This window comes from Pongo abelii, chromosome 11 (assembly GCF_028885655.2).
Source record: "Pongo abelii isolate AG06213 chromosome 11, NHGRI_mPonAbe1-v2.0_pri, whole genome shotgun sequence".
Taxonomy (NCBI): domain Eukaryota; kingdom Metazoa; phylum Chordata; class Mammalia; order Primates; family Hominidae; genus Pongo; species Pongo abelii.
In genome coordinates, this window is record NC_071996.2 from 20173449 (window position 1) to 20199507 (window position 26059).

A 26059-nucleotide genomic window follows, 5' to 3' on the forward strand; every position below is an offset into this window, starting at 1 on the left:
AGTCGCTACTTTTGTAAATTCTCTATTGACACTGGTGTATTACTATTTACAGATGACCTCGAACCTAATAGCCTGGCAGTAATTCCAGGAATGGGAATACCAGAACAACTAAAATTAGCTATGGAACAAGAACAGATGGGTAAGAGAGGTTACACAGATACATTTAATTTTTATACATTTTTTCTTGACCTGTTTATGTTCCTGATAAATATACTGAAATACCAAAATGATTTATGTTGAGAAATGTTGATAAAAATTATATAAATGGCATAATACTTAAAATCTATTCTTCCAATAATGTGTTCATTGATCAAGTGGCCAATTTCTTTTATTTAAGAGGCAAACCACTTTTCTTTATGGTTACAGGGAAAGATGAATCAAATGAAATTGAAATGACAATTCCAGGTTTAGATTGGGGAATGGAGGAAGTGATGCAAAAGGATCAGAAAAAAGTACCTCAGAAGAAAGTTCCTTATGCAAAACCCATTCCTGCTCAGTTCCAGCAGGTAAGTAAAAGTGACTCCACCTCATCCACGCAGAGAGGTTTCGGTTGGTTAGTTTGACGTGTCTCTTGGATTATCTCACTGTTGAAGGTGTTTCTGTACTGGAGCATTTTTCCCGTGTTCACGCACTCTTAGACATGGTTCTCATCTAATCTACTGCTTTGCAGTTGTACTGAGTTTGTTATCAGTCTTCTCTGTTCTGTCCTCACCTGCTTGTTATCATCCATGCTATGAGAGGAAATAGAAGAAAGAGGCATGGAGCAGAGGGAGTATGGGAGTATGTTGATTCTCTTCTCCATTGTTTATCTATCTTCTGCTTTAATTGTCCCCTCAACACAAAGTGCATGTACCCTGTGAAGAGGCTGGCAAGCTTTGCATTCTGAATAACATGCAGTATCTTGCAGCTTTTATCACCATAGTAATTTCTACCTAGTAATATGTCAGTAAGAATTAGCATGAGTCATGTACTTGAGTCATGGAGAAAACGTAAAAAGAAAGAAAATCGGTTCAGAGGTTAGACTGAGCAGATGACATTGTAGAGTGGTTTTCTCATTCTATCATTGTAATTTTCATACTTAGGGTACATTTTAATATTCTCTTCTTTCCCAAGGCTTGGATGCAAAATAAAGTTCCAATTCCTGCTCCAAATGAGGTGCTGAATGACAGAAAAGAAGACATTAAATTGGAAGAGAAGAAAAAAACACAAGCAGAAATTGAGCAAGAAATGGCTACATTACAGTATACTAACCCACAACTTCTGGAGGTGTGTGAAGCTCTTTAGGGGGGAATTCAAGATGATCTAAGCGGGTAGTGGTGACATTTTTATTGATATGCTCTTAAGGAAAAGGGAAGGGACTCTCTGATGGTCTGACAAACACCGCCATTTCCTGTTGCTATGCTAGAAGACTAGTTTCCAAAAGAATCCTGTTTCTTAAAATTTTAAAAAATGTGTTATTTATGTATTTTGTTTTATTTATTTTATTTTAGAGACAGAGTCATGCCCTGTTGCCCAGGCTGGAATGCAGTGGTGCGATCACGGCTTGCTACAGCCTCTGCCCCCCAGGCTCAAGTGATCCTCCCACATTAAGCCTCTTGAGTGGCAGAGACTACAGGCACGCACCATCACGCCTGAGTAATTTTTTTTTTAAGTGACTTCCTTGAGTCATATCTTGGACTTTTAAAACCCAATTAGGGTCAGGCATGGTGGCTTACACCTGTAATCCCAGCACTTTGGGAGGCTGAGGCAGGCAGATCACCTGAGATCAGGAGTTTGAGACCAGCCTGGTCAACATGGTGAAACCCCACCTCTACTGAAAATACAAAAATTAGCTGGGCATGGTGGTGCATGCCTGTAGTCCCAGTGACATGGGAGGCTGAGGCAGGAAAATGGCTTGAACTCCAGAGGCAGAGGTTGCAGTGAGCTGAGATCCGTACCACTGCACTCCAGCCTGTGCCACAAAGTGAGACTCTGTCTCAAAAACAACAACAACAACAACAACATCAAAAAACTGAATTAGTAGGGCAGTGAGTAGATCTAAGTTAAATATACATTTTTAATAGAAAAGATAAAGCCATCATAGTTTTAATTTGAATTCACCTGTTTATGAAAGAGTTATTCCTTTTTGTCAGCTCATATAGCAGGTAGCTTGTTCTTATTTTTCTTATCTATGTTAGCTACCAAGAATGATGAATTAGTGGTGAATTATTGGGCTTTCCCTGATCAAGATGGACATAAATAATCTGACTAGGCCAGGCACAGTGGCTCACGCCTGTAATCCCAGCACTTTGGGAGGCGAGGTGGGAGGATCAGCTGAACCCAGGAGTTTGAGATCAGCCTGGGCAATATAGCAAGACCCCATCTCTACAAATAATAATTAGCTGGATGTGGTGGCACGTGCCTGTAGTCCCAGCTACTCCAGAGGCCGAGGTGGGAGGATCACTTGAGCCCAGGAGGGTGAGGCTGTAGTGAACCATGATTGTACCACTGCACTCCAGCTTGGGGGACAGAAAAAAAAATAAGGAAAAAAAAAATTCTTACTACTGTGTCCCAGGACTTAAAAAGAATGAGAAAGAACCTAAAACTCCTTACAGTGCTTGAGTGTTTCATGGACTCTAATTACCAGCGGAGCATGAAGAGTTTGAGCAGTTTTTATGTTTATTTTGAGAGTCTCCTAACAGAATACATGATAGCAATATTGTCATCTTCAAGGGCTCTGGCCTATTTATTCAACATGCTTTTTTCTTTCTTTCTTTCTAGCAACTTAAAATTGAAAGACTTGCACAGAAACAAGTTGAGCAAATTCAGCCTCCTCCCTCATCTGGCACCCCTCTCCTCGGACCCCAGCCTTTTCCAGGACAAGGTCCAATGTCTCAGATTCCTCAAGGTTTTCAACAGCCCCATCCATCTCAGCAGATGCCAATGAACATGGCTCAAATGGGGCCTCCAGGTCCACAGGGACAGTTTAGGCCTCCTGGACCCCAGGGACAAATGGGACCACAAGGTCCTCCACTGCATCAGGGAGGTGGGGGGCCACAAGGATTCATGGGACCACAGGGACCCCAGGGTCCGCCCCAGGGGTTGCCACGGCCTCAGGACATGCATGGGCCCCAAGGAATGCAGAGGCATCCTGGACCTCATGGCCCTTTGGGACCTCAAGGGCCACCTGGACCGCAAGGTAGTTCTGGTCCTCAAGGTCATATGGGTCCTCAGGGTCCACCTGGCCCACAGGGTCACATAGGCCCCCAAGGCCCGCCTGGCCCTCAGGGTCACTTGGGCCCACAGGGGCCTCCGGGTACTCAAGGTATGCAGGGACCACCTGGTCCCAGAGGAATGCAAGGGCCTCCTCATCCTCATGGGATCCAAGGCGGACCAGGGTCTCAAGGGATCCAAGGTCCTGTGTCTCAGGGACCTCTGATGGGATTGAATCCAAGAGGAATGCAGGGGCCTCCAGGCCCCCGGGAGAACCAGGGTCCTGCTCCCCAAGGGATGATGATGGGCCACCCGCCTCAAGAGATGAGAGGACCTCACCCTCCAGGTGGACTACTGGGACACGGCCCTCAGGAAATGAGAGGTCCTCAGGAGATCCGAGGCATGCAGGGGCCTCCACCCCAAGGATCAATGCTGGGACCTCCCCAGGAATTGCGAGGGCCTCCAGGCTCACAAAGTCAGCAGGGGCCGCCCCAGGGCTCTTTAGGACCTCCACCCCAGGGTGGCATGCAAGGACCTCCCGGACCTCAGGGACAGCAGAACCCAGCAAGAGGGCCACATCCATCTCAAGGGCCAATACCATTCCAGCAACAGAAAACGCCTCTGCTAGGTGATGGGCCCCGGGCCCCCTTCAACCAGGTATTATTCATGTCCAACTTCCGGGCATTAACACATTGGGAAAATACACTCTGCACAGAAGCGATACTGCTGAGTATTGTGGAAAATGGTCACAGCTGGATATAAATACTTACCAAGTAGTGGCAGTAGCTTGAGATACTAGCATCCTGGCTGAAGAACAAAATCATAAGAATGATGAGTTAGGTTATACTCCCATTAAGTACATCTCAGTATTCATTTTTACTTCTCACCTTTTTTCTTTTTTTGATAATAGAGTTTCTTCCAGAAAAGGTCAACTCTCATTTGAGTACAGCTGATAATTGTCCCAGGGCTCCAGGAGAGCTGTGGCCCTGAGGAGGAAGCATGTTTTACATGGTGGTCGGCTCTGAGGCTGTCTTGCCTCTTTTTCTGGGCCTTTACATTGCAGCCTGGTGTTCCATGGGCCTGCCAGCCACAGAATCACCTCCTGTCTGCCAACTCTACTTTTAAAAGATAGGATGGGATAATTAACTCATGAGTATACTGTAGACTCTGTACCTCACTCTGTTTATTACAGTGAATAGAAATAGAGACTGTTATTCCAGAATTGAGCATTCTGGAAATGGTGACCCTCTGGATGAAACTCTGTTCAAGTTGTTTTCAGCTCACATATAAAAGTATTTGCAGGAAGGAGCATTTCTGTAGAAATTCTCCTTCTTTGAGGACTCTGTTTTTGTTAGCCAATTTTTATTGCTCATGCGCTGAGCTTGTGCTTGAGAGATGGTGCGAGGAAAGTTCAGGTTGCTTGGGGGAGTGAATTACAAGAAGAATTGCATGAGCATAAATAGATGTAATACTGCTCAGCTATGTGCGTTTTATGCTTTTCTCAAGTTCTTAGTCTGGAGGCATTGTTTGGGTATGAATAACTGAGTTTTGTCCCTGAAAACTCACTTTTGGTCCAGCGTGGACCAAAATTGAGCAAGTCAGCTAACGTTGACTCCCTGATGAGACACTTGGAGAAAGGGGTTGCTACAGATGTAGAAAGCACAGTCTGTTTTGGTTTTTCAAATACCACCGTGAATCCCTAATGTAAAGATGACCATTGGGTTTCCTGAACTCAACTACTAAGCTAAAACAAATAAATTATCTACTATTCTAAAGTAGATCTTCCAGAACCTAAAAGTGTCATAGCCATGGAGAATCTGATGATATCTGCGTTATTTCCAGATTTTTATTCAGCACTTCTCAGAAGTTAGGATGAATTAAATATAGGATTGCCATTCTAAATTGCCCTAAAACTTGAAGTATTATATATTTTATTAATTTACTGCTCAGTTATATGTGTGTATAATATTATTTATTATAAGTTATTTTCCTAACTTTCTGGTAGTAAATTAACAGTTTTCATTCTGGAGGATTAAAAAAATAATGAACTTTAGCTACTGTTATAACTGAAATATTTATAAACATGTCAGGGTCACAAGGACATGCCTGAGTTTCTGGGACAATTCAATGAGGTTTTTTATTGTACCATGTAGTAAAAGATTTTATACATGGGAAGCATGATTCTGAAATTTTAATTGACCTATAGAAATACTGGTAGAATGAGTCAGAAGATCTGATACTTTGTAGGGCATTTCAGATCTCAGAAGTTGCCTGATGAAAATCTGTGCTCTTATTTCTTATATGCTGAAATCTAAGTTGCTTCACTTTAACCAGACCAGTTACTTAAACCAGTTGTTTTAATTGGTTTAATTTAGTGCTACTGTGTTAGAATTTCTGACTTTCCATTGATGTTCTTTTTTGGCATTACGAGTAAAGATCTAATTTTACATAAAAGTTGTCAACAGGTTTAAAATACAGATGCTTTAAAAAAATTATTATAGTAAGAGAAGTATCTCCTTTCTCCTGATTTAAGGACAATGTTACTGTAATCTTACTAGCTAAATATTTACTGGGTATTTTTATGTTGTCATTTTATAATACAATCACTATGTAGCACAAGCCTGTGATTTCATACCCTTACTTTAAAAACATATTTTCAGGAAGGACAGAGCACAGGCCCCCCACCCCTGATACCAGGCCTAGGGCAGCAGGGAACACAAGGTCGCATTCCCCCTCTGAACCCCGGACAAGGACCTGGCCCCAACAAAGGTAAATATCTGCTCAGCTGAGTAAAAGATTCTATTGTACCACCTTTGTGCACATTTTACAGTGAATAATTTTGTTGGTCGGTCATTGATAGACTGGTCATTTGAAACTCTGGGCAAAATAAGGGTGTGTCATTCAGGTAGGAGCTTTGTCTTTGGTTGTGTTCTTAGATCTGTTCAGTTGGGCAGCAACGCTGGCCAGAGGAAGTAAGCCCCTCACCCCAGAAGCTGACAATGAAGGCACCTGGACAAGCTCCAGCAGTCGTGCCTGTGTGGCAGGCTGGCCTTGCCCATCTGTTGGCAATGCAGGTGGTTCCTGTGCTCACTGAGTGCAAGTGTACGTTTGTATCATCCTGAAGAGATGAATTGTTTCTGCTTAAATTTTTTGACAGTGTTTTTATTATCACACCCTTGTCTTCCCAAATCCTGGCATATATTGAATTCTTTAGCTGGTTATGTAGTTGTGCACCATTTGAAAAGAAGAAAGCACTCTACCCATATGTGGTTCCTCAGGTTGTTGATATGAAAAGGAAAGAGATGAGAATGATCAGTATTTAGATGTGGGGCTATTTGGAAGTTTAGAGTTAATCCTAAGGGTTGAAGGAGAGGACGCAGGGCACCATGGCCACTGAGATGGGTGGGACCCCCCTGTCTTGCAGAGTTGGAGCAGGAGCGTGGTGGGCAGCACGCTGTTGGGGAGAGTTGCAGGGGGCAACTCAGAGTGGATGGAGGGGAGTGAGGAAACACTGTGTTATATTCAACACACACTTTTATAGTGGGGAGAAACCACAACTTGGAGAATCAGGAGGACCGCAGAGATTGCCCTTCACAGAACTTTACTCTCTTAGTTTTAATTGGCTAAGCCCACAGCACTGTGTGGTGCATGTTAAGATTTTTGCCCCCATTTTATCCAATTAAGAAAAGTCCTTGTCAGCATTACAGCCCTAGGACTTTGTGAATTTATGCTCAATCTTGAATTTATGTGTGATATTAGGGGTAAGAAAGAGATAAGGGAACTAGAGAGTGTTTATTTCTGTCCCATTGTGTGGAAGTGGTAGCAGAGGCTATACAGAAGGAAGGTGGCCCACAGCGAACTAGAGAAACAAACGGAGAGTCTTTTACCCCCCAAGTTATCGCCATCAGCAAACTGAGAGCTGCCTCTCTTCCTCTCCCTGCCCTGTGTCTGTCTCCACCTCCTTCCCTCTCATCCTTGCTCTTTCCCTTTTCTCTTTATCCCCCGCCCCCTTTCTTTCTCTTCCTCCTTTCTCCTCCCAGGGACCAAAGGGAGAAGGGAGAGCCGAGAAAGTGGCCCTGCCATCCCCTACTGGAATAACCGCCGCCGCCGCCCCATCACTGGTGGCCACATCCCTTCTAATTTGTAGTGGTGGGTTTCTTTCCTTGAAGAGCAGGGTACTTTTAAACAGGTAGAGGTGATGGGAGGATTAATATTCATAGGTAAGTCCAAACGGAAAATGTTTAGCTTCCTTACGCCAAAGGTCTGCTGTGTCTGAGATTACACTAAATTCAAGCAACATCATGTCAGTGAAGAAGCCGTTAGCTGCAGGAACACACTGAGAAGTGAGGGAGCCTGTCTACCAGAAGGAAATAGAGCTAGGATCTTTGCAAACTGCTGAGAGGAGAGGAGAGGATGGGCAAATGAGACAGACAGAAAAGAGCTGGAAGAGAGAGACTCCTTTATGGCACATTTTTAGCCTGAGATTTCCAAGCATTTTATGTATATTGCATGGTAAGGAGGAATTGAAATAGCCAATAGAAATGAACGAAAATGAAAAGGGAGGGGCCAGGTGCAGTGGCGCATGCCTGTAATCCCAGCACTTTGGGAGGCTGACTGGGTGGATCACTTGAGGTCAGGAGTTCAAGACTAGCCTGGCCAACATGGTGAAACCCCGTCTCTACTGAAAATACAAAAATCAGCCAGGCGTGGTACCTGTAATCCCAGCTACTCGGGAGGCTGAAGCAGGAGAATCGCTTGAATCCGTAAGGTGGAGGTTTCAGTGAGCTGAGATCACGCCACTTCATTCCAGCCTGGTGACAGAGTAAGCCTCTGTCTCAAAAAAAAAAAAAAAAAGAAAGAAAAGAAAGAAGAGGGATGCTGTTGCAGGGGAGGTGAGAATTATGGCTGGCTGGGGTACAGGAGGGGTTTGTCTTTATAGCCAGGGAAAAGCAGTAAAAGGCATGAACTGGGCTATTAGAGGAATTTCACTTTAAAAGCACAGTTTTTGTTTTTAGAATCAAGAGTATCTTTTTGCTACCTACTTTTAAAAAGTGCTTGATTTAAATTGTATGTTGACCAAAAATAGGTAAACGTTTACAAAAGCTGCACTAGTTCAGTAGCTGGGAAAACAGTCCCTTCGAAGTTAGGAGGTGAACTAAGTTAACCATCACACATTTAACTGGCATCTTTCCATCTTTATTCAGTACTTTCATTATGGTACATATTTTCACATATTTTAGAAACCTTTAGTGGGATTCCAAACACTGTCTTCAAAGAATGGTGAGAATATTGTAGATGAGGAACAACATTCATAGAGAGGTGCAGAAAACCCTGACACTGAAGCCCAGCAGGGCTGTTTGGTCATCAGGCAGGTATTTGAGAGGCCGGTGATTGCATGTACCTTACAGAGGAATCAAGTGCAACAAGCTGGGGTTAGAGGAGGGATGTCATGGGTGGCAGTGGCGCCCTGTTGATGGGTGCAGAGGTGAATTCTTGGCGCGCTTCCTGGCCTGCAGCATTAATTTCCTCTGTTGTGTCCTCCTTGGATGTGGAGCAGGTGGCCCTAATGAAATGCCTGAAAGAATAGGGGCAGACAAAGGAAGCTCCTTCTGAAGCCCAGGAGGCTGTCTCATTTTTCCAGTGTATACTAAGAGATGGACAGACGCTGCTGATCTCATTTGAGATGAGTAATTTGCCCTAGCTAGTGGGTGACGAAGTTGAAATCTGCACCCCAAAGCTCCTGTTCTATTATACAATGCTTCAGGGAAGTTGAAATCTGCACCCCAAAGCTCCTGTTCTATTACCCAGTGCTTCAGGGACATTTGTCTCCTAACTAAGCTGAGAACCAAGGAGGGAAAACATTCTCAATAAAGAATGTATTCTGAAATGTAGAGATGCTACAGATCAGACCTGTGTTGGCAGGTTTCCTGGAAGACATGGTAAAAGTCAGCTTTGTTTCCTTTAGGTGACTCCCGCGGCCCTCCAAACCACCACATGGGCCCGATGTCAGAGAGGCGGCATGAGCAGAGCGGCGGGCCTGAGCATGGGCCCGAGAGGGGGCCTTTCCGGGGTGGCCAGGACTGCAGGGGTCCCCCTGATAGGCGTGGCCCTCACCCAGACTTCCCCGATGACTTCAGCAGACCAGATGACTTCCACCCTGACAAGCGCTTTGGCCACCGGTTACGTGAATTTGAGGGGCGAGGAGGACCTTTACCGCAAGAAGAGAAGTGGAGGCGAGGGGGCCCTGGGCCTCCGTTTCCCCCTGATCACAGGGAATTCAGCGAGGGGGATGGCCGGGGTGCAGCCCGAGGCCCTCCAGGGGCATGGGAAGGCCGCAGGCCCGGAGATGAACGTTTCCCCCGGGATCCCGAGGACCCACGTTTTCGAGGGCGCAGAGAAGAAAGGTGGGACAGATACTTTGTGGGCCCATTCCATCTTCAGTGGAGCTTTTTATCTGCTCTCTCCACAAAGGTCTCTTTCTTCTTTTTCTCGAGGAAAGAGAATTATATCAATTACTAGCCCTACACTCTCTAGAGTTTGCATTTGGACGTTTAAAAAAAGTGTGCTTTTTAACCTTAGTATTGTTTTAATCTTTGCTGTCTAGAAATCTTTTTCGTTTTTTTTTTTTATATTTTGGTTGTTTTAAAGAGCTGGGAGGATCAGTATACTACAAGACTTGCTGGGATCTGACTTAAAATTTCCAGGTTCTTCTTGATTAGAATAATGAAATATGAGGCAGCTACCTAGATTGGAAATAAAGGGGTTGTGAAATAGATACAATTTTTGTGTAATTGCCCAATAATCTTAACAAACTTAAACTGAGAAACAATCTTCCTGTTAAACTTAGATCAGGCTTGAACACTCATCTCAGCATTCTTGGGGAGTTTAAGGAACGGAAGAAATGTGGGGAAAGAAACAGGAATTAGCCCAGGACCGATGGCTCATGCCTGTAATCCTAGTACTTTGGGTGGCTGAGGCAGGAGGATCGCTTGAGGCCAGGAATTGAAGAACAGCCTGAGCAACATAGTGTAACTCCATCTCTACAAAAAAAATTTAAAAATTAGCTGGGTTTGGTGGTGCATGCCTGTAGTCCTAGCTACTCAGGAAGCTGAGGTGGGAGGATCAGCTGAGGCCAGGAGGCTGCAGTGAGTTACGATTATGCCATTGCACTTCAGCCTGGGCCACAGAGCAAGACCCCGTCTCTTCAAAGAAAAACAAAAGAAAACAAAAAAAACCAGGAAATAGTAAAATCTCAAGTGAGACTCAGAATAATTAAAGATGATGATAATTGAGTGTTTATTTTGTGTCAGATGTTGTTACCTCATTTAAATCGAGGAATTTGTTTTAATTTAGGAAATTAATGAACTCATTTTATTTAAAGAATTTGTGAGATAGGTGCGACTGTCAGCATCTTATGCTGATTCAGACAGAATTAGAGCAGTGTCTTGCCTTTCCGAGGTCTGGCAGTTAGTAGGTGTCGGAGCTGGGCTTCGGGCCCATGCTGTTCAGCACTTCAGCTTTTACTGTAGTCTCTGACTACTCCTTAGCCATCCGTGTCCTTTCATCCCATTTCTTCTTTTTTTTTTTTTTTTCTTGAGACGGAGTCTTGCTCTGTTGCCAGGCTGGAGTGCAGTGGCACGATCTCAGCTCACTGCAGCCTCCACTTTCCGGGTTCAAGTGATTCTCCTGCCTCAGCCTCCTGAGGAGCTGGGATACAGGCTCACGCCACCTCGCCTGGCTAATTTTTTTATTTTTAGTAGAGATGAGGTTTCACCATGTTGGCCAGGCTGGTCTTGAACTCCTGACCTCAAGTGATCCACGTTCTTCAGCCCCCCAGAGTGCTGGGATTACAGGCGTCAGCCACTGCGCCTGGTCCTTTCATCCCATTTCTTACTCTTCTTGTGAATAGATGGTTAAGGTCGGGCACGGTGGCTCATGCTTGTAATCCCAGCACTTTGGGAGGCCAAGGTGGGCATATCACGAGGTCAGGAATTCGAGACCAGCCTGGCCAACATGGTGAAACCCTGTCTCTACTAAAGATACAAAAAATTAGCTGGGCATAGTGGCACGTGCCTGTAATCCCAGCTACTCGGGAGGCTGAGGCAGGAGAATCGCCTGAACCCGGGAGGCAGAGGTATCAGTGAGCCGAGATTGCACCACTGCACTCCAGCCTGGGTGACAGGGTGAGACTCTGTCTCCAAAAACAAACAAACAAACAAAAAATATATATATATGGTTGAGTTAGAGTTGGCCAGCCCACCCTCAGGGGTGGTGAGAAAAGCATGGCTGATGACAGGCTCAGAAGCATGACATAGTGGGGGCTAAGGAGGCAATTGTTTTGGAGAGGGGAGATAGGGAGGTTAAAAATAAAGATGTAAGGGCTCCCAGTGTTTTTAAGACCCTCTCTTAATGACATCCAAGCATTACCTTTGACATGGCTTTTTATGACTAGAAGAGCTTTACATCTATGTAATGTTCACTGGCTTATTGAATCTCTGCATCTTGTGCAAAATGTTACATTTTACCTTGTCTTTTTTTTTTTTTTTTTTTGAGAGGGAGTCTTGCTTTGTCGCTCAGGCTGGAGTGCAGTGGCGTGATCTTGGCTTATTGCAGCCTCCGCCTCCTGGGTTCAAGCGATTCTTGTGCTTCAGCCTCCCGAGTAGCTGGGATTACAGGCATGCGCCACCACGCCCAGCTAATTTTTGTATTTTTAGTAAAGATGGGGTTTAGCCATGTTGGCCAGGCTGGTCTCGAACTCCTGGCCTCAAGTGATCTGCCTGCCTCGGCTTCCCAAAGTGCTGGGATTATAGGCGTGAGCTACCGTGCCCGGCCACCCTGTCTTGATTTGTATTGTGTTTCATCTGTCAGTGCAGACCCACAGCCTAGGCTGGTGTGTGAGAGTGTAAAGGTATTGTGGTTATATAGGAGAAAGTTCTTGTTCTTAGAAGAAATGTACTGAAGCATTTAGGGGTGAAGCTCGTGTTGGCAACTGATTTTCAAATGGTTTAGAAAACGTGTTTGTGAGTAGCTGGATGGAGAAGATAAAGCACGTGTGGCAAAATATTAAGAAGGGATTGATCTGGGTGGAGGATCTGGGATGTTCATTGTACTGTTCTTTCAGCTTTACTGTAAGTTTGAAAATCTTCCAAGTAGAAGATTAGGGTAAAGGCAATGGAATGGAAACCCGAGGAAGAGCAGAGGCCTGGCCTGGGAGGAGGCCACGCAGCTCATGCAGAGGGGCGCTGCAGGGTGGTGCCACTGCCTCTCAGTGGGCGCTGCCAGAAGGTCACTTTCTCTTCTTTCGCACAGACCTCCTGGTACCCTCTCTGCCTCAGCACTACTCCTAGTCAGTGTAGTCTCCTAGCTCCAAAATTCCTGAGAGAAGGGGAAGCTGTTCACTAAGCAGGGCTCCAGACTGCCAGCTAGCCAGTGGCTCGCTGCCTGTAAGCCAGATGGTGACCTGTGTGCCCATCAGCTGTGGACTGGGGCGATGAGTGCTGCTCGTGGCCACGGAGGCCTGCCCCTGGGTGGAGGCTGTGGGCTGGGGCAGATGGCAGAGCCCCTACCTACAAACAGGTCCAGTATGGTTGGCAGACGTGATCTGTGCCCCCATTTTTCTGATTATATGTCATAAATGTTCATCATACAAATGTAGATGATAATGACAAGTATTTGTGAGGCAGTGATACAGAACCTGGGCCGAGAGTCAAAACTGGCTGAGTTCAGATCATCAGCACTTACTCTGTGTCCTTGAATAAATGACGTCAGCAATCTGGGCCTCAGTGTTCTCATCAATGGAACTGCTTGATAACACCAGCTTCATATGGTGGCTGTGAGAATGAAATGAATGAAACGAAGTAATACTTGTATATACCTGAAAGCCTAAAAGAAGCATAAAGTAATTCCACACTCTGGCATGTTTCCTTCTGGTCTGTTTTTGCCTCTGATAGTATTAATAGGATTATATAATGTATCCTTTCAAAAATACATAGTTTTATTTTGTTTTCCTCCCAATTAACATTGTATCATGCTTTCTCATATCATGTGCTTCTTTGAAACATGAACTTAGAGTGGCAAGATGTTCTCTGAGATGGACATTCTGCTGTTTTCTCGTTACAGTTTCAGAAGAGGAGCCCCGCCGAGGCATGAGGGCCGTGCTCCCCCCAGAGGAAGGGATGGTTTTCCTGGTCCTGAAGACTTTGGTCCAGAGGAGAATTTTGATGCTTCTGAGGAAGCGGCCCGAGGACGAGATCTCAGAGGTCGAGGTCGGGGTACCCCACGAGGTGAGCGAGTTACTAAAGACACCTGGTCTGGAAGGATAGGGTACAGAATACAGTGGTTGTGAATACACCAGGAACAGTCTGAGTGCAGCATTGTTTGCTCTGTTGTGTAGGAGGAAGGAAGGGTTTACTTCCCACTCCTGACGAGTTCCCTCGCTTTGAAGGAGGGCGGAAGCCAGATTCCTGGGATGGAAACAGAGAGCCTGGTAAGGAAAAGAACCGCTTGTTGGGTAACTCTAGACTGCAGTTCACAAAGTGAGTTCTGAGGGCCCTCTCTGAGGTGCACCGGGTCCCCTCTTTCCAGCTCATGTCTCCCCGGGGGGCTGGGCTGTCTCCTGTCCTGCAGACACAGCATTTGATCTCAGCAGGTGGAATGCAGAGCAGAGGAATCTGCCAGACATTACAGGGATCTATCTGAGTATAAAACGGGACTGCTCTTTCCACTAAATTGTTTTTGGAGAATAAAGTTAAGTGAATTAAAATTTTCCCAGTCTCAATTGCTAATATGGTAAATATTCGTAGTTACAACTCTCATTAACAAAATCTCTTAGGAGTCCTCAGTAATTTGAGACTGTAAAGACGTTTTGATACTACAACGACTGAGAACGAGTTCTCTGGATCTTACCTGCCCCTCTCACATGAGGAGGCACCCTGATGTCTGGGTGGCTTACCCTTCGGCCTGTGGCGGGCATTCAGCATGAGTGAACGGCGGCTCTCAAGTTGCTACCTACTCTCCACAGTGTCATTCCCATCTACTTCTGGTCACACTGTGCTTTCCTGTAAGGAGATTTGTTTCTTGTTTCAGGGCCAGGTCATGAACATTTTCGTGATGCTCCCCGCCCTGATCATCCCCCTCACGATGGTCATTCCCCAGCTAGCAGAGAACGCTCCTCTTCTCTCCAAGGCATGGACATGGCATCCCTACCTCCCCGAAAGCGCCCCTGGCATGATGGCCCAGGCACTTCTGAGCACAGAGAGATGGAGGCCCCAGGAGGCCCTTCTGAAGACCGAGGAGGCAAAGGTAAGAGCAGGCCAGTGGTTACGGTTCCAGAAGCTGCAGGGGCCGGTGGAGGCCTTATCTGCGTCTGCTGCACATGCCCTAGCAGCCTGGGCTGTGCAGAGGCTCATGCTCCTAAATGTGGTGCCAGTGCCACACGAGCTGTCATCTGGTGGACTGCAACTCGGCCCTGCACAGGACTCCACTTGCCTCCAAGAATCCCCATTCGCTTAAGGTTTTCACTTCAGCCCTCTGCCAAGATGCCCCAGTACTCTCTGCTCGGCTTGCTGTCTGGGAGCCCTCCTCTCCTTGGCAGTCTGCCCTCCACAAGGCTGCTTGGAACCCTCAAGGGCTCCCAGTGGGAGGGGAAGAGTTGTCCTCTCCTGGGTGGTCTGTTGGTTTTTTTAGCCTGGGTCTAGAGGAACACTGCTTGTGCTCAAAGTCACAAAGACTTTGGGAAACGTGGTCTATGGGCAGTGTTTCCAGGGGCACAGTAGATTATCTCCTCAACTGCGAACTGTGGAGCTTTATTTTATAGGCAGCACTAACTTTAGCCAGGAGTAGTTGCCTCTGAAGGCTGACTACAACTCTGGTTGCAAGGCAGCGGGGGAGGGTGCATAGGTGGTGTGGCTCGGAGGCTCTGGGAAGGCTGCTCCCCGCATGCCCCAGCTTGTGCTCTGCTCCTGAAGTTGGCCTGTCTGTATGGACGGTCCTTCCAGTACAGAGTTCTGCCATTTGGTCTTTTTGGGTTTTTTTCTGTCACCCAGGCTGGAGTGCAGTGGTGTGATCTTGGCTCACTGCAAGCAACCCCCGCCTCCCAGATTCAAGCGATTCTTGTGCCTCAGTCTCCCCAGTAGCTGGAACTACAGGTGTGCGCCACCACGCTTTTGTGTTTTTAGAGAGATGGGCTTTTGCCATGTTGGCTAGGCTGGTCTCGAACTCCTGGCCTCAAGTGATCCACCTGCCTTGGCCTCTCAAAGTGCTGGCGTTGCAGGCATGAGCCACCATGCTTGGCCTGCCATTTGGTCTTGATAGTTGTCTAACAAAACCCTCAGAAATTACCTTATGTATCATCAATAGATGACCCTGCATAAACACACTGTACTACTAGCCAGCGTGCTGTGACCTTGGCTGACTTTCTTGGGCACTTGGCACACCATTATTAGGTCCCTCTGGTCAAGGACATGTAGTTAGCATGGGAATGACGTAGTAGCTGACACTCTGCCCAGGTGCCTCAGGTGGGTTGAAGCTGCACTTTCTAAGAAAAGAAGCCAAGATTGTTCCTTTGGCTCACTCTCCTAACTTCATCTCAGCTAGATTCATATTCTATTACAAAATATAAGACAGCGGAGAGTTTGCAGTCGTCTTCCGAGAGTGCATTATGGGAGATGTGACCAAATCCTATCATTTCCTGAGGAAAAAAATCTTACAAGATAGAATTTTTTTTCCTTTTCCTTTTTTTTTAAAAAACATATTCTCAAGCTGCAACAGAATGAAAGAATTTTAATAGTGCCTAAACATTTGTGTGTACTAGTCTGAAGCAGGTTAAGCTGTGCCTCGGTGATAGAACCTGAAAGCCAGTGTTTTGTGGGGTTTTTGGATTTTTGTGCTTTTCTTTTGTTTTTTCAAGAAATACTTTATTTTACTAATTATGAAAAGGAAGCCAAAAGTGCCACATGTCACGGGACAGTCCCAGTGAACACTTATCCTAGTTGGAGCACTTTTTATTAACATTAGCAGTGTGTACTTCCAAAGTTAAGTCAGTGTATTCAAACCTTCCCTCAATATACCCTGGTGGCTGGGAGCGGGTAGATACACTTCCCATGGCCTGGGACATGGCCCAGTGTGGCCCGGGTCTCCCTGAAGGTGCTCCGTGCTCATCTCTTGGCTTCTCTTCTCATCTTCTCCATGCTCATCTCGTGCTCATGTCTTGGACGTGGATCTGGCTGCTGCTGAGGCCCATGGCCATGAGCCAGGACGGCGGAGGCAGGGTCAGGAAAGGGTAGAGGCACACCTCTCAGTACTCTCAGTAGCACTGCCAGTCTCCCTGGCACCCACCAGAACTGGTCCATTGTCATCAAGAGTAAAGTTTGTACTGGGAGTTACTGACAAACAGTTGCTAATACAAAAAGTCCCATGTGAAATTTTCTTTGTTTCAGGCCGAGGGGGCCCAGGACCTGCCCAGAGAGTGCCCAAATCTGGGCGTTCCAGCTCCTTAGACGGAGAGCACCACGATGGATACCACAGAGATGAACCTTTTGGGGGCCCTCCAGGCAGCGGCACCCCTTCTCGAGGGGGCCGGAGTGGCAGTAACTGGGGTAGAGGGAGTAACATGAACTCTGGCCCGCCGAGGCGAGGAGCTTCACGGGGTGGTGGAAGGGGTCGGTAGAAGCTGGAACTGAGTACCCTGAGGCCTCTCTGGACAGTATTTAAGAACTTCCTGTGGACTTACCAGGAGAAACAAAAGGAAGCCTGCACCGTTGTAGCCCTGAACTCTTTTCTGGGCACCTGAATCCCAGGAACCCTCAATGAGGTCTTCAAGATGAAGAGACTGCTGCCAGCTACCAGCCCGGCTGGCCCTGTCCTGTCCACCCTCATTGCCCCAACTCCCATGTTGTTTTGTGAAGATAAAAGCTGGGATCTTTTTTTTTTTTAAGTCTCACAAGACACGGGGCATCTCCACAAATTTAAGTTCCTGTCCATTTGGAAATTTGTTTCTATGTGTACAGTTTGTCAGAGAAAAACATAAAGTTTTTGTATGAATACAGAATGTGATTTACGCAAGAATTAACAGAAAACTAGTTGTGAAGTGCTTGCCTTAAGGAAACCTTTAGTTTCCATCGCATCCCATCTGCCGAGGAATGCACGGTTGTTGCTGATGTTCAGGAGCATATTAACCACTAGGTTATCTAAATTAATCTCAGCTGTGAACTTTGTGTTTTTCAACACATTCTGTCACACCATTTTTGTGATAGAGTGAGAAATACTTGAAAATTATTCTAATGTAGTTTGTAGTAGGTTCAAATTTTTACTCAGACATGTTCTGACAGATGGAAAATTGTACTCTGAAGAGAAAATGCAATGTTCTTCTGGCTGTCCAATGAGGGAGCTTCCCCTTGGAAGCATCTCCTAAGAATGACAGTTTAGATTGGAATCGCCTTGTTATCATGAGGAGAGGAACCTGATGTTAGTCAGAAATAAAGTCACATGCCCTTTAGATAACTTGAAATCACACATGGAGTTGATAAGGAATGGACCAAAATAGGTCCTCAAACAATTTTGCAACACTTAATTAAGTTTTCCTCTCTTCCTCTTCCATACTATGTGGAAATACCAGTGTTACGGCAGGGCGTACTTCTAACTCACAGTAAGCCAGATAGATCTTGTCCATGGCAAATTCCTTGTTTGAAATAAACATACCATTTAGCCCAGTTGGGATTGGAAGCCAAAAATTCAGTTCATTATACCCCATGATACTTTCTATACTGACCTTTATTTTGGTTTTACATGGAAGCTTTTATTAAAAGGACTATCCTATGGCCACCTTAACATTTCATTACATTGGCAGCTTCAGTTCTGGCATCAGAGTCAAATTTAGTGGTGCTGGAAGTTTCTTTTTTTCTTTTTTAACAGAGTCTTGCTCTGTCACCGAGCAAGGAGTGCAGTGGTGCAATCACGGCTCACTTCAGCTTCGACCCTGCCTCAGCCTCCCTAGTAGCTAGGACTACAGGCACACGCCACCATGCCCAGCTAATTTTTTTTTTTTTTGTATTTTTTGTAGAGATGGAGTTTCACCACTTTGCCTATGCTGGTCTCAAACTCCCGGGCTCAAGCGGTCCACCTGCTGTGGCCTCCCAAAGTGCTGGGATTGCAGATGTGAGCCACAGTACCTGGCTGCTGGTGCTGGAAGTTTCAATGGTTGCTTAGAAAAGCCATACTGATATAGTTTAACAGTATATGAAAATCTAACTGGTTCTCTATGAATGTAAAAAACAGCAAAAGCTAATTGATTTCTGTGGAGTGAGAAAATTTCAGCCATATACACTGCTTTTCAGTTAGAATCTAGAGACTATTTTTTTTTTAACTTTGAAATTACAGCTTATTTAATCAGCGCTCCACCATAAACATGCTATTAGGAGGCTCAAGATTGCTTTAGGTTATGGGTATTTCTTCACTCGCCCCAACTGGTATAGCTTAAAGAGAGAGAAACTGTAATCAAACTTCATGAAGCTAAAACCGGATCCAGAGACCAAACCCATATCAAGATTAGACTTTTTTTTCCTGAGATTCTAGTGGAAAAATTTTCATTATTTTGGGCTTTAACTTTAGAAACATAGTGTCTCAGTAAGCAGATAACCAGATCAAATTTAATAATTTTCATTTTACCTTTAAGCTCTACTGGACTTGACAGATCACATTTTGAGAGTGAATTCATTTAAACAATAAACCTCTACATTATATTTATTAAATATATATGGCATTTAGAAAACCTCACTGTCAGCATACATACTAGATGATGTGATTTGAAGCTTATAAAAACTAGATTTTCAATGTTTGATTTGAGAAAAAATTTTTGAGACAGGGTCTCGCTGTTGCCTAGGCTGTGGTGCAGTGGTGTGATCACAGCTCATGCAGCCTCAACCTCCTGGGCTAAAGTGATCTTCCCACCTCAGCCCCACCCCGAGTAGCTGGGATCACAGTTGTGTGCCACCACATCTGGTGAATTTTTAAAAGATTTTCTGTGGAGATGGGGTTTAACTCTGTTGCCCCGGCTGCTCTTGAACTCCTGGCCTCAAGCGATCCTCCTGCCTTGGCCTCCCAAAATGCTGGGATTACAGGTGTGAGCCACCAGCTGAGAACTGTTGAATTTTAAAGTTTTTATTTAAGAAATAAACATTGTAAAACATTATAAAACCACCAACTATTGCAAGTTCTAGAGAAATTTAAAACTAGAACAGAAATTTAGGGGACTAGAAAGAGCAGCCAATGGCACAAGTCTTTACAATTAATTAAAAAAATAAATCATTCTGAAAATACTGCATTTGCTCTCTCACAAGCAGCCTCCTGAGGTAGGTAACCTTGTTTACTGATGGGGAACAAGGCAGTGTTCTTTACCAAATCTCAGGGCGGGTAGCCTGCAAGCCTACAGTGTGGATGTTGGCCACTTGTGTCACTTCTTGGGACAGGGCTTAGGGACCTGACTTAGGAACATAAATTTTGGGGTTGGAGGAAGCAGCAGTGCTCTACTGCGGCACGACAGACACTCTGTTAAGGCAACACTGGGATCCAGCTCACGAAAAGCATTATTTTCAAATTGTGCAAGCCAATGCACAGAAAAGTGGTCCTCAACCTTGGGGAACGTAGAATCACCTGGCGAGCTTTAAAAAGGTCCTGATGTCTGGGACCTACTTCCCAGGTTCTGACTGCATTGATCTGAGGTGTGGCTCTTCCAAGTAACTGATGTTGCAGTCAAGCGCGAGAACCACTGGCACAGAACGTTTAAATTCTAAATATATTTTACTTCCTAGTGTATTGCTACTGACAAAACGTAGTTTTCTGGACTCATCACAATGTTAGGCTCATACTTTCTGGCAATAAATTAAGGTAGGTAAAAGTAACTGCTGAACCTAAAATGAAGGAAGCAGCAATTAGATACAAAAAACATCTTAAGATCAGCCTGCAAATTGTAAACTAGTTTACAAAGCAGACTATACAATGAGGAATAATTCGAGCTTGTAGAAATCCGTGGTTTCCATCAGATACAGGTATTCCGGATCTAGAATTATCTTCCTATTTGCAGGATTTCCGCAGAGACCGTTAAGCATGTACGCGCCCCTTCCTGGATCCCTTGCTTCTCGGGGCAGGAAATGTCTTTCGGTCCGTCGCTTTCGTCGTGAAATACACAACTAATTTTCCTTTCATGTTATAAGGCACCATATTTATGATTTTGTTAACTGAAGAAAAAACCCGAGATAAACCATCTTAAATAAGTACTTTTAAAAGTCCAGTGGCTGAATTCGGTGTTTAATCTGATGCCCTTCTGGATTCGCTGACACTGAAGAGAATAATTTCCAAGTCTTAGTATAGCCAAAACAAAGAACTACCGTCGCTAAGCTACATCTACCACTGGATTTTAAAATGACAAAACAGCCTGAGAAAAGTCACAAGAGCAGCTAACTCGAAGAAAAGTCCTTTTTCTTTACTCAGCCGAACCTAAGACCACAGTTACTTCGAAAGCAACTTCTAATAACCGTCTCATATCCTGTCACCAGTTCAATGACAAAATCTCAGTTTTCAGAGCATGTGCCAAGTCCAGCACAAAACGCTGACATCGAGGAGCTCCCAACGCTGCTGTCGCCTCCGCTGGCAGCAGCCGCTCCCAGATTAGACTCGGAGGCTTGTCGCGGCAGGGCCTTCGCCACGGGCGTCCGGGCACCGGCGTGCAGTCCTCGGCTCGGCCGGCGCGGTCTCCGACGGCGCTGGCTCCGCGTACTTCCCCAGAGGCGAGGGCGCGAGGTCCTCACACTGGCAGCACCTTGGCGAGGCCGGCGCCGCGGCCCAGGCGACCCAGCGCGAGGCGCAGCGCAGTACCGCCGCCCCAGGGCAGCAGCCCAACCAGCGCGGCCAGCAGCGCGGCCACCTGCGCGCCCGCGCCCAGCACCGTGAGCAGCGTGCTGCGCAGGCCCAGCGCGGCGAACAGCGTGGCGCCCAGCGCTGCCATGTAGAGCACCGCGGGCCGGGACGGCGCTTCTTCGCAGCGCAGCAGGCGCCCGAACGCCGCGCCGCCCCTCAGCAGCGCGCCTCCCGCCAACGCCAGCGCCGAGCCCAGCGACCAGAGCAGCGCGAACTTGCGCGCGCGCAGCAGCAACACCGGTGCGTAGAGCGCGGCTAGGCCGAAACACAGTGCAGCCAGCAGCAGGCACCCGCCGCCCGCCGCCAGCCGCTGCCCGCGCGTCACGCTCGGGAGGCACGCCAGGCCCGCCGCTGCCGACTCTGCAGGGCTCCGCGCCCACGTCCAGCGCAGGCCCGCGCGGCCCAGCCACTCCTGCGCCGGCCCGTCCCCGGGCTCCTCCTCCTTCTCCGCGGCGAGCAGCGGGTCTGCGGCCGCCGGGCCGCCCGCTTTCCCCTGCGCCAGGTACTCCTGCAGCTGGCGGTGGAGGTCCGCCATCTTGGACAAGGCGATGGCAAAAAGGAAAAGCTGCCGCTCACTTCCGGCCCCCGCAGTCCGCGGGCGGAAGCGGCTAGGCCTGCGGGCGGCAATTGGTCGGCCGCGGCGAAAGGGGCGGGGCCTGCGGCGCTCGCTGAAGTTTTGTGGTGTCCCCAAGTACGGTGGTCGCAGGTGCTGCCTGTCTGCTTGCAGTCGCCCTCCCAGCGTCTGACCCTCTTCCTTGTTCGGAGTAGGCGCCCTTGCGGTCTGGCTAAGTCCTGCCAGCATTAATAGTTGGAAGGCAAGGGTGGGTGTGGTTCTAAAGGGGCACAAGAGGTGACTCTTTTGCTGATGGAAATGTCCTGTGGCCTCACTGCGTCTACCGTGGCGGTGATATTGTGCTAGTTTTGCAACATGGAGGAATGGGTAAAGGGTACACAGGATCTCTCTTGTTTCTTACAACTGAACACAAACAGTGATCTCAAAATACCTGTGTAACTCAGGTGGGTTTTTTGGGGAAAGTTGCGTTCTGATTAGTTACCTCACTTGTAGTAATAGTGACCATCCTGATCACTTACCATGGGGTTGATAAAGGAAGGGTTGACACCCAACACCCTCAACCTGCTTCTCTATTCTGTTCTCAGTTTCAGCCACAGGCCTGGCAACATCCTTAACTCCTTCGCACCCCTTGTCCAAGACTTGGTGCTGCTGTCCCATGTGTTTGGTGTCACTCTCGTGCTCTGGACAGCGCCACGCCCAGGTGTCCTGACTCATCGTCACATCACTCTGACAAGCTGGCCCGCACGCAGTTCAATCCTGATCTATTCTCAGGCCGCACCCACGTGCCCTGCTGTTTCTCAGAGCCTCCTAGAGGGTAGAGTCTGCTTGTGGTTTCTCTCACAGGTCAGATTCCTCCAGATTCTTCCAGCTGCCTCCACAGCTCCCCTCACCACCTTGGCTTCCCCTGGGTGGCCCCGTGTCCTTTGTCCTCTGCCCTAGGTGGATGTAAGGTTAACGGCTTCCTGCTGTTTGGCTTCTCAGCCTTTCCATCCCTGTGTAACTAATCTCCCCCATTAAGTTCCTTTTAATGCTTTCTGTTTTCTTGGTTGGATCCTGACAGATGCAATTCTTTTTCAAAATACATTCTGATTTGTTATCTCACTTGATAATAATAGTGACCAGCCTGATCACTTAGTATGGGCTAAACCATTAGGATGGCTACGATCAAAACAAAAAACAAAAAAAAACACACCAGAAAGTTACAAGTGCTGTCAAGGATGTGGAGAAACTAGAAGCCTGTGCACTGTTGGTGGGAATGTAAAATGCTACAGCCGCTGTGGAAAACAGTACGGAAATTCCTAGGGAAAAAAAAAAAAAAAATATATATATATATGTATATATACACACACACACACACATATATAAACGTATATACACACATATTTGTGTACAGTTAGGTGTGTATGTGTGTATATAATTACAATCTGATCCAGCAATTCCACTATGGATATATACCCCAAAGAATTGAAAGCAGGGTCTCAGAGATTTGTATAACTCTTCACAGCAGAACCATTCATGTTAGTCAAGAGATGGAAGCAACCCAAATGTCCACCAGCAAATAAATAAAATGTGATATATGCATACAACGGACTGTTATGCAGCCTTAAAAAGGGAGGAGATTCTGACACATGCTACAGCATGGATGAACCTCGAGGACATTATGCTGAGTGAAATGAGTCAGTCACAAAAAGGACCAATACTGCATGATTCCACTTCTGTGAGGTACTTAGAGTAGTCAAATACACAGAGCTAGAAAGTGGACTGGGTACATAAATGCCCATCAGTGATGTTACCTAATCATTTATGCAGCTACCGTATAGAAAAGGCAGGACTGTGCTGCTCATTTTATGGGTGAGGGAAGCTGAGAAATACCAAGAAGTGAAGTAACCTACTCAAGGTCACCTACAAAACTGATGATAGGGCAGGGTTAGGTTGTGATTCCTGGTTTCTAACCTTGTGGGCTTCACATTGCAGAAAGAGGCCTTCGCTGGGGATCCCTCTGTGTGAGCCCTGGATGCGCTTTCTGCTGTGGTTTGGTTGCGGGGAGGGAAGGTCATTAACAAAACCCACTCTCCTCCAGCACTGCAGCAAAACTCATCCTAACAATCATCTTCACTTGCTTCCCTGTCTCCCTTGAAGCCCTTCAACCAGGACTTCGTTCCACCATGCCAGCAAAATTGTTCATCACAAAATCGTCAGACGCTGTCGGCTACTGCAGTGAGTTTCAGCCCTCAGCCCCAGGACCGCACCGCAGGCTCCTCTCGGCTGTTCCTCCTCCTGAGCCCTCAGCGTTGTTGCGCCTGGGGCATCTCCTCTTTTCTCTCTCGGCACCCTCTGGCCCAGCCCGTGTTGTTAAAACCCTCTGTGTGCAGAGCGTCCCCCATTTCTCCACCAGGCATCTAATAGACACCCTGGAGGTGACATGCAGAACCAAACACTTAACTCCTGACTTCCCCTCCTCATCCCCCAAAACCTGTAGCTACCCCCTCCTTCTGCACTTCAAGAAATCGCACCCCATCAGCAAGTCCCACCAGCTCTACGTTGGAAACAGATCCAGTACCAGCCCATTCTCTCCTCCACCACTAACCCCACATCTGGGCGCCTGCCTGCACCCCACCACGGTGCGCCTATTTTGGTCCATGCTTTCCTCACGGTTGTTCACACATCGGCCTGAGGGACCTTTGTCCAGTCAGTCAGATGATGTCACTCCCCCAGTGCTCCCCACCTCACACTCACAGAAGCAACTTCCTCACCTCTCCCACGCTGCCCTGTGGGATGGCCGGGACCTGTCTGCCTCTACTCCTCTGCTTTCTGCCCACTCCATGCTGGTCTATGTCTGGTGGCCTTTGGGTTGTTTCTGGATCTGTCAAACATGTTCCCACTTCGGTGCCTTTGTCCTTGCTGTTCTCGGCCTAGAGCATTCCTCCTCACCCCAAGTATCTTCACAACGCCCTCCCTCATTCCTTCAGGTCTCTACTTCAATGTCACTTTTCAAAATGTCTTTCCCTGACTTCCCCGAAGCAGCAGCTCCCATCACCCTCCACCCTTTTCACTCGCAAGCATAATGGACGGTAGCACACTCATTTCCTGGGTGGTCTAAGAACAGGCAAATGCCTTTCCGAGCTCTCCCTCCCTCCCTCCCCATCCTTCATTTTGAGCCTGTCCTTCCTTCTGGGCTCCATTCACAGTGGACGTTGATGTGGATGGAGATGCAAAGGACCCAGACTCACACACATGCAGCAGGGCCCTGAAAGGATTTTTTTTTGTTTAATTTCTTGTTCTGAAACCCTATTTCTGTGTGGTACTCAATGGCCTTGTCCCCACAGGGAGAAGCCTGGCTTTTCAGGAGCTTTAGATTTTACCGTGTCAGCACTAGGCAGGGCCTGGCCTCAGCTCTCGCAGCCACCGCATCTGCACATCCTGGGCAGGGACTCCTCAGATGCCCGCGTCCTCCCTTCCGCTATTGTTGGACTTTAGCATAAGGTCAGGCACGTCCCAGCTCCAACCTCCCCAAGGGAAAGGGGCCAGACCAGCCTTTTCTTCTGCCGAGGTCTTTCACGTTGACCTAAGGAAGCAGCACCCTTCACACCAAATCCTCTCCCACTTGCAGGAAACTATATTTTCTCCCAGAGCCCAGCAAGTGTTATCCACGCTTCTTTTGAGGGCTTTCCAGAGTGGCGTCTCCCTCCCTTCCCTGTCTGCCATGGTCCTCTCTGTTCAGCTGGTTTTACTTGTCCCCTGCCGGGCCTCAGGCTGAACTACGTTCTCCCTTCCTTCAGTGTGGCGGGTCAGCTAGCGCCAACCACCCCCTCATTTTTGAGACAGGATCTTGCTCTGCCGCCCGGGCTGGAATGCAATGCTGCGATTTTGGCTCACTGCAAACTCCACCTCCCGGGTTCAAGCGATTCTCCCGCCTCAGCCTCTGGAGTAGCTGAGATTACAGGCGCCTGCCTGTAGACGGGGTTTCCACAGGTGGCCCAGGTGGTCTCCAACTTCAGAGCTCAAGTGATCCGCCCACCTCAGCCTCCCAAAGTGCTGGGATTACAGGCATGAGCCACGGCACCGGGCCCGCCAGTGTCCCTTTTCGAAACTGAAATCTAGTAATGTCCTCTTTATCTACTGTTCTTCAGTGGCTCCTTCTTTCCTACAGATTAAATTCTAATTCCCCACCTGCCTTACGCCCCTGTAGCTCTCCCCGATGCTCTGTGGGGTCCCTCTGGACCTAGCAGTTTAGAGACTCCCTTCTTCTCTGGCTTTGCTGAGCCTGGGCTCTCTGCTGGGTGGACGTCTGTCTACTGCTCCTTCCCCTCCCTCTCCCAAGCATCCCCTTCCTCCAGGTCAGTCCTCAGGGCCCACACAGCCCTGTCACTGACTGGTGACATT

General features: G+C 47.3%; 2 protein-coding genes across 4 annotated transcripts in view; one reads left to right on the forward strand and one right to left on the reverse strand.

The window, feature by feature from the left end:
- WDR33 (WD repeat domain 33) overlaps positions 1 to 17267 on the forward strand; it is a 104092-nt gene extending 86825 nt beyond the window's left edge. For 2 of the 3 annotated variants that reach the window (XM_002812366.6, XM_009237612.4), the window contains 10 exons: positions 53 to 139; positions 367 to 506; positions 1114 to 1266; positions 2761 to 3849; positions 5853 to 5961; positions 9158 to 9596; positions 13312 to 13475; positions 13586 to 13678; positions 14278 to 14493; positions 16629 to 17267. In XM_002812366.6, the coding sequence (XP_002812412.2) occupies positions 53 to 139; positions 367 to 506; positions 1114 to 1266; positions 2761 to 3849; positions 5853 to 5961; positions 9158 to 9596; positions 13312 to 13475; positions 13586 to 13678; positions 14278 to 14493; positions 16629 to 16858 (2720 nt within the window). In that variant the 3' untranslated portion in view covers positions 16859 to 17267. The remainder of the gene's footprint in view (positions 1 to 52; positions 140 to 366; positions 507 to 1113; positions 1267 to 2760; positions 3850 to 5852; positions 5962 to 9157; positions 9597 to 13311; positions 13476 to 13585; positions 13679 to 14277; positions 14494 to 16628) is intronic. The other variant, XM_054549131.2, reaches the window with a different exon arrangement.
- Positions 17268 to 19331: 2064 nt separating this feature from the next.
- Positions 19332 to 22978, reverse strand: SFT2D3 (SFT2 domain containing 3). The gene has a single exon (XM_002812367.6). The coding sequence runs from the start codon at positions 21902 to 21904 to the stop codon at positions 20990 to 20992; it is 915 nt and encodes a 304-aa protein (XP_002812413.4). The 5' UTR covers positions 21905 to 22978; the 3' UTR covers positions 19332 to 20989.
- Positions 22979 to 26059: the final 3081 nt, after the last annotated feature.